This window comes from Vanacampus margaritifer, chromosome 20 (genome assembly GCF_051991255.1).
Source record: "Vanacampus margaritifer isolate UIUO_Vmar chromosome 20, RoL_Vmar_1.0, whole genome shotgun sequence".
Taxonomy (NCBI): Eukaryota; Metazoa; Chordata; class Actinopteri; order Syngnathiformes; family Syngnathidae; genus Vanacampus; species Vanacampus margaritifer.
The window spans coordinates 11,565,159-11,573,164 of record NC_135451.1 but is presented as its reverse complement, the minus strand read 5'-3'; the positions used below and the strand labels follow the sequence as shown (position 1 = coordinate 11,573,164).

General features: G+C 41.2%; 1 protein-coding gene and 1 non-coding gene across 2 annotated transcripts; both read left to right on the top strand.

Annotated features, from left to right (window-relative positions):
* Nucleotides 1-822: 822 nt before the first annotated feature.
* LOC144040495 (glycine--tRNA ligase-like) lies at nucleotides 823-7,775 on the top strand. The gene is made up of 17 exons (XM_077554713.1): nucleotides 823-1,174; nucleotides 1,653-1,754; nucleotides 1,817-1,919; nucleotides 1,996-2,137; nucleotides 2,377-2,465; nucleotides 3,095-3,171; nucleotides 3,238-3,383; nucleotides 3,463-3,612; nucleotides 3,696-3,858; nucleotides 5,159-5,323; nucleotides 5,399-5,507; nucleotides 5,585-5,729; nucleotides 5,801-5,886; nucleotides 5,964-6,073; nucleotides 6,199-6,292; nucleotides 6,950-7,140; nucleotides 7,331-7,775. Exons 1-17 carry the CDS (start codon nucleotides 830-832, stop codon nucleotides 7,454-7,456), a joined length of 2,343 nt encoding a protein of 780 aa, XP_077410839.1. The 5' UTR covers nucleotides 823-829; the 3' UTR covers nucleotides 7,457-7,775.
* On the top strand, nucleotides 2,173-2,307 carry LOC144040767 (small nucleolar RNA SNORA84). The gene has a single exon (XR_013289846.1). It is a non-coding gene; the product is annotated as a small nucleolar RNA SNORA84 (small nucleolar RNA).
* Nucleotides 7,776-8,006: the final 231 nt, after the last annotated feature.

Sequence of the window (8,006 nt, the reverse complement as noted above, 5' to 3'; positions counted from 1 at the left end):
AAAGTAAGGACACAATTACATATGGGAAGATTTGAACCATTTTCTGGCTGGCTAATATGACATTTACTGTTATAAATTAATTAGTTTGGGTTCCAGATTTCATAGACTGCTGGAGCAGGGCACCTTTAAAACTGCTGGGTCAAAAATGACCCCCCCCGCCCACAAAAAAAAGGACCAACCAGCTACTTGGGTCAATCGACACAATTTGGGTTGTTTTGTTTCAAAACAACCCCACTTAAGTAGTGGGTCAGTCCATTTTTAAAAACAAAACAAATATTGGGTTATTTTTTTTACCCAGCGTGTTTTTCAAGTATATGTCAAATTTCAGTCTCCAACCATCTTTTATTAATTAATGAATTTAAATAAATATATATATATATCGTTTTCTTCGAAAAAAAAAAAAACATTTCCTCTAAGGAAAATATGCCATTACCAATATTTTAAATAAATAATAATAATAATAAAAAAAAATTGTTTTTCTTTTTTAACTTGAAACAACGGGACTAGTAAGAAGTCAACATGTGTTTCGACTTACACTCACATTCAGGTTACGCGTTATGGACTTCTTGTCTTTGCGCCTTAACATGAAACAGTAGTGACATCTGGTGGACAATATTCGAACAACACCCAACTAAGAGAACGACACAAAAAATACAGTAGGTTTACCGAAAAGATGAAAAGTCGAATAATAGAAAAGAGAGCGAATTTCTACCTTTTATTAGTCTTATTTTAATTTTATTTGCGCGTGTTTATTTGTTGCGAATCTGCGGTACTTGTGGCTTGGCTTGTTTTTTTTTTCTTTTTACTGTGACGAATGTGCGAGCGATGTATGCGGACGACATTTACTTTCCATCGCAGCGATTTCATCATTCTTGTCTTCTCGCATTACTGGCTGTCCATGCTTCTTCTTCTCCGCGGGGCTGCTGCATCGGCACTGCTGAGGACCACCCCTGACATTCCCTTCCTCTGCTCGGTGCTGCAGGTCCGGTCTGCTCGGTTAGATCGCTTCCGGAACCGGCCCTTTTCCACGTCGGCCCGCCTTTGCAAGAGGAACAAGAAGAAAAGTCTGTGGCAGCAGCAGCAGCAGCAGCTTCTGGAAGGAGAAGGACGAACAACCATGGACGGCGACATGGAGCAAATCCTCGCCCCTTTGAGGCTAGCGGTCAAGGAACAGGTAACGCGTTCGTTTATACGTACGATAAAGTATCTCTTTCGCCACGCCGCAGCTGAGCCCGGTTAATGAATGGGGCTTTGCCTGTTAGCTTCATGCTAACGCTGGCTAGCAGTCATGTCTGCGCCCTTTTTGCCACGTTTCAGCTGCGGCCACTGCTGGGGATTTTAAACGGGGTGTGGTTCAAAGAATGGGGAAGTCAATACTTGTATTTATTTCAAAATAGTTTGTCCATGAAGTAAATGGACTACTTATATAGCTAACTTAGCTTGGTTGATAATTTTTTGATTGAACTTTTGCAGAATCAAAACATGCACACTGCCTTTTTGATTTATAGTTGTTGTAATAAGTCAGTCACTTGTAATTTAAGTTCATAACATAACCAGCTTGTCATTGAATTTGATTGTAGATCATGTTCAAATTTGGTCCAATTGTCAGTATTTGTGCACCTATTTAATCAGATGTCCCGTCTGTTTTTCAGGGGGATCTGGTGCGTCAAATGAAGCAGGACGGTGTTCCCGATGTGGACGTTACCAAAGCGGTGGCCGAACTCAAAGCAAGGAAGCGGAATTTGGAGGCCAAGGTACGACAATTGGACACGCCGCAATTTTGCAGAGGATTAAGTTATCAAACGTGTCACTGCAGGAGCTGGCGTTGCAACCCAAAGATGACATTGTGGACAGAACAAAGATGGAGGACACCCTGAAGAGGCGTTTCTTCTACGACCAGGCCTTTGCCATCTATGGCGGTAAGTCTAATCTTTGTGTTTTGTTTTTTTAATTGGGTGGCTGTGCTTTGACAGACGTGGTTTTGATGCATCTCAGGCGTGAGCGGCCTTTATGACTTCGGACCGGTGGGCTGCGCCTTGAAGAACAACATCCTGCAGGCGTGGAGGCAGCACTTCATCCAGGAGGAGCAGATCCTGGAGATCGACTGCACCATGCTCACCCCCGAGCCCGTCCTCAAGTGAGCCACGCACATTCTCTTTGTGTTTTTTTGCCGCCTGGTGGTTCCCCGAGTCGGCTCCAAAGTGCCGCACCGTGGGTTATTTTTGACAGGCGTACACTGACTCTGCAATTTCATGCATGGGAGCTGTCATTATCGCAGACTTCCATAGCCCGGTTGCAGATACACTCCGTGCAAGTGTGTATGAAACGCCACAACACCCGGAGACGTATTCACCATTTTTTGTTTGCGAACTACAGGACATCGGGACATGTAGACAAGTTTGCTGACTACATGGTGAAAGATGTCAAGAATGGCGAGTGCTTCAGGGCCGACCATCTCCTTAAAGGTGCTCAACTTCATATATATTTATTTAGATACAAGCTAACAGTAAGCATGTATTTATGAATTAGCTAGCTTAATGCTAACACACAATGCAAGACTCCATTAAAAGGCTAATAAAATTAGCATGCTTTTTAAAATGAACTGCTATAAATGTCAAAAAATCATTTGAACTATTTCTATTAGTTTAAATTTTTTTTCTACTTTTGTTAACAAGAGTATGAAAACCTAGAATTTTTTTGTTACATTTATAACAGATATAATATTTGTGATTGATCGTGAGTTAACTATTGAAGTCATGCAATTAATTCCAATTTAAAAAAATTAATCGCATGACGTGATTTTTTTTTATTAAAAAAAAGCTAAAAATTAGGGGCATCGGGCGATTAATTTTTTTAATTAAATTAATTCACTAGGTAACTCACAATTAATCACACATTTTTTATCTGTTCTAAATGTACAAAAAAAAATGTGTTAAAAGTGGAAAAACATGTTAAACTAATAGAAATAGTTCAAATGAATTTTTGACGTCTATAGCCGTCAATGGCAATGAACGAGTTAATCATTTGTGAAAAACGACTAATATTACTGCAGCTTACTGAGTCTTTTAGTTGTGATTTCTGTATCATTTTGTAGCGCATCTCCAGAAGATGATGGCCGACAAGAAATGTACTGCGGAGAAGAAGGCCGAAATGGAGGACGTCATCACGCAGGTCCGGCTGGAACCTTCCCGGAAGGGGTCAACTTAGGATGAGATGATTAAACCTTGTGTTCTGCAGATGGACAACAACACCCAGCAAGAGCTGACCGACCTTTTCGTCAAGTACAACGTCAAGTCCCCCACCACAGGAAATGACCTCACACCTCCCATCTCCTTCAACCTCATGTTCCAGACCTCTATCGGACCAGGAGGGAACATGCCAGGGTACGACGACTAAAAAGGGAAAAAAACAACAACAATGGTGATTTAATAATGTCGTCTAATGGTTGTGTTGATTTGTCAGCTATCTGAGGCCTGAAACCGCTCAGGGAATCTTCCTCAACTTCAAGCGACTTTTGGAGTTCAACCAGGGAAAACTCCCCTTCGCTGCTGCTCAGATCGGAAACTCCTTCCGGAATGAGATCTCGCCCCGCTCCGGACTCATCCGCGTCAGGTGAGGGGGGCGGTCCGCATTTCTCGCCATAGATACTTCCACATTTTTTTTTTAAACAAGCATGTTTGTACCTTCTTCTACAGAGAGTTCACCATGGCTGAGATCGAGCACTTTGTGGACCCCAGCGAGAAAGTCCACCCCAAGTTCTCCAACGTGGCCGACCTGGATATCCTGTTGTACTCCTCCAAGGCTCAGACCAGCGGCCAGTCGGCGCACATCATGAGGCTCGGAGATGCTGTGGAGCAGGTTGGGCGGATTAACTTGCCGTTTTGTCCCATTAGTGCCACGAGGCGGAAGATTGTGATTTTCTTCATTCCGAAGCTTTTTTTTTATTGAAAAGTAACACGAGATGAGATTCTGAAATTCAATTACAATTTCAATGATCACAATTACAAAATCAGTATAATTGGCACAAAAAAATTAACCAATTTGCTCCCAAAAACGTATAAATACGTTCTATTTTAAATGTTTTAAGTGTCCCAAAGACGTATTTATACATTTTTTTTGTTTTTTATGCTAGAGCATACAGAAGGCTTTGATGCAGCCTCTCAACTGCAAAGAACAATTGAAGAAATGGTAGTTATTACAAAAACGGCCAGCGGGTGGCAGCAGAGTATAAGAGATCAACCAGGACCACGTTGGAAAAAAAACCCTCAATTACTCAGAATTCCAAATAGATTTGTGAATAATGATGAAACTTCGCTATATTCTAATGCTAATTGCTGCAAAACAGAAACCAATAGAAATATACATTTTTTCCTGATGAAAGAAGAGACTCTAATCTTTCTTTTGGTAGGTTTAATATTTTATAGCAATAGAACACAATATTTTGTGGGCCTTGCAAAATCCAGCAGAACAGAGTGAAAGGGGTTGCTTCAGTGAAAATTGCTGGGAGTGAATGAGTTAATACTAATTTTGAATTTAACAAATACAAAACAAATAAATGTTCTATTAAAATATATATAAAATGTATACATCTGCACCTTTTAATTTTTTTAAAATAACTTATTAAATAAATGTTTCATCCAAAAGGAACTTGCATAATTATAGTGTTTCAAAGAATTGTATTTCTCTTAATTTTTTTTTACGTTTAAAAATTTCCTGTTTTCTACCCAAAAATAAATGATAGTCCTAATCGTGATAAACTAATTTGCTCCCAAAAATGTATAAATAGTTTCAATTTTAAATATTATCAGCGGCCCAGTTTTAATGTTTTAAACAGATTTTTGAATAATGGTGAAACTTAGCTATATTCTAATGCTAATTGCTGCAAAATGGAAACGGATACAAATACTTTTTTTTTTCCTGATGAAAGAAAAGACTAATCTTTCTTTTGGTAGGTTCCATATTTTTATAGCATTAGAACACAATATTCTGTGGGCCTTGCAAAATCCGTTAAAATCCAATAAAACAGCCGGGAGCGAAGGGGGTTGCTTCATTAAAAATGAATGAATTCATATTTTCTTCATAAATCGAGCAGCCCTAAGATGAGACGTTAGCATTAATGTCAAGGATGCAACTTATATTCCTCTTTCTTGTCTTGCAGGGTGTGATCAATAACTCGGTCCTGGGGTATTTCATCGGTAGGATCTACCTCTACCTCACTAAAGTGGGAATAGCCAAAGATAAGCTTCGCTTCCGCCAGCACATGGACAACGAAATGGCCCACTACGCCTGCGACTGCTGGGACGCCGAAACCAAAACCTCATACGTACGTCTCCGCGCAAGCTCATCAATTCCACAAACCCGCATACGCTTATCGCTTTTTTTTTTGTGTCCCCGGCAGGGTTGGATCGAGATCGTGGGCTGCGCCGACCGCTCCTGCTTCGATCTGAAATGCCACGCCCAAGCCACCAAGGTGCCGCTGGTTGCCGAGAAGCCGCTCAAAGAACCCATATCCTTCCAAACCCGCCTTTGCATGCGCTCTCCCTCGCCCGGCGTCTTCGGGAAGGCTCCTTAACGCCGCCGCACAAAGTCGTGAACGTGGTCCAGTTCGAGCCCAACAAAGGCGCCATCGGCAAGGCTTACAAGAAGGACGCCAAGATCGCCATGGAGTATTTGGCCGCGTGCGACGAACGCTCCATCGCCGAAAAGGAGCAGCTCCTCAACGAGACCGGGTGCGTTGCAAGAAGGCAAAAAAAAAAAACCCGAGAGTTGTCGGTCTTTGAACTGTTTGGAACCCCCGCAGGGAGTTCACCATCGAGGTGGAGGGAAAGACCTTCAAACTGACCAAAGACATGTTGGCCGTCAAGCGCTTCCAGAAGACGCTACACGGTGAGATGTCGTCTCACGTGACACACCACGTGGAAGCCAGCCAGCTAAAAAAAAAAAATTAAATTTTTTTCCCGCAGTGGAGGAAGTCGTCCCCAACGTTATTGAGCCGTCGTTCGGGATGGGCAGGATCATGTACACCATCTTTGAGCACACCTTCCACGTCAGAGAGGGTGACGAGCAAAGGACGGTGAGTACGAACGGCGTTGCGCGAATGAAGTGAGGAAAATGCAGGAAAAAAAGAATCATTTCAAAACAATTTGGCCTCATTTTGCATATGCTCGTTAACGTCATCGAGCCGCTTCCTCCCAACAGTTCTTCAGTTTCCCTGCAACCGTCGCTCCATACAAGTGCTCTGTTCTGCCTCTGAGTCAAAACCAGGAATTTGTGCCCTTCGTTAAAGAGCTTTGTAAGTATTGCTTTTCTGAATATTTGAAAAAAATATATTTTTATTTATTTTAAATGTGTAGATTATACAGTACCTACTACTTTGGCCCACCTTGTCAATCAGCAGGGTTCAGGTATTTTTATTATTATTATTTTTAAATATCTTAAATAAATTTGTCATAATCTTAACACATAATAATGACATACAACAACCCCAACAACAACAAAAATCTGCGAATTTTTGACAATTTTTTTCCCTTTCTGTTGTGGAAGTAAACAAATATTAAATGACAAAAAAACCCACTTATCGTGTATCCCTAATATCTAAAAATATTTTTATTTTATTCAATAAAAACTTTTTAAATTAACTGGATGATTAATCTGTTATCCGAATTTTATTCTGCCCAATATCGGAATTAGCTTCCGCCTCCAAAAAAAATATTATCCAGTCTCAAAATAACAATCTTCAAATGAAATAACAAATGACTTTTAAAAAAAAATTCACGCAATCATGACAATAGAACCAACAAAACAATTATGCTTTCAGTTGTTTGGACAACATTTGAAAACAACATTAAATTAAAAAGTCTTGAATTGAACTTGCCTTTAAATTGTAGGAACCCTGATCTAAAAAAAAAAAAAAAAAAAACTCACGACTTTTCCTTTTCTCTCCTCTCAGCCGAAGCCATGACCAGGAACGGCGTTTCCTACAAGGTGGACGACTCGGCGGGGTCCATCGGGAGGCGCTACGCCCGGACGGATGAAATCGGCGTGGCGTTCGGCATCACCATCGACTTCGACACCGTCAACAAGACGCCGCACACCGCCACCCTGAGGGACCGAGACTCGATGAGGCAGATCAGAGCCGAGGTACAGTAAAACTCTTCAGACTGGTTGATGCTACTTACTAGCTGTGCTACATCTAAAATCCAGTAGGGGGCAGTAGAGAGAATTGTCTATTTCAGTGACAGGAAATATCCATTTAATTTCTAGGGGGAAAACATAGGCAAAAATGTTTTACTCATTTATATGAAATGTTAAAAATGATAATTGTTCTCAGGTGAGCGAGCTGCCCGTGATCATTCGGGATCTGGCCAACGGTACTCTGACCTGGGCGGAAGTGGAGACCAAGTATCCCATCTTTGAAGGACAGGAGACCAGCAAGAGGGACGCGGTGGAGGAGTGAAGTCCTCCTTTCTCTCTTCTGGCTGCAGGGGAGAAGAAGGGAAAACAAAAAAAAAACACAATCCACCAGACTTTTGTTGCATTTGCATCACCAGAAGAACATCACGATGAAGCTCGTACTGATCACGTCCACAAGGAGGCGCTGCATTTCAACTACCACTACGTCCAATGTGTTTTTAAAAGGGATATAAACTGGCATCTTGGTTGCTTGGGTCAGAAGGAAGACCGCCTAGTCCGCTTTTCAGGCCCACCGGATTGAGATATTTAACACTCAATAAAAAACAGCCAGCGCTTACTGGACATGTGCATACCAATTGCAAGGTTGTCTCATTTGCTCATTTCGTTTGGTTCTCTCGTGCAAACTGGTTGAGATTCAAACCCAGAACCAGACTTGTAAGGCAGGCATGATAAACACTAGGCTCACCCAGTCTGTCCACTATAACTTAAATTTTTTTTTTAAAGTTTTTTTTTTTTTTTTCAAATGCTTTACATTATATGTTCTATGCAGCCCCGCTAAGCTAAACACAGTATTATTATAATATTGCATTTGT

What these genes read in the sequence shown, in the direction of transcription:
- LOC144040495 (XM_077554713.1), top strand. Translation starts at nt 830, where the DNA reads ATGCGGACGACATTTACTTTCCATCGCAGCGATTTCATCATTCTTGTC. An exon ending in CCAGGAGGGAACATGCCAGG is followed by an intron (nt 3,384 to 3,462) that starts GTACGACGACTA and finishes TTGATTTGTCAG; the next exon opens with CTATCTGAGGCCTGAAACCG. An exon ending in TCCGGACTCATCCGCGTCAG is followed by an intron (nt 3,613 to 3,695) that starts GTGAGGGGGGCG and finishes CTTCTTCTACAG; the next exon opens with AGAGTTCACCATGGCTGAGA.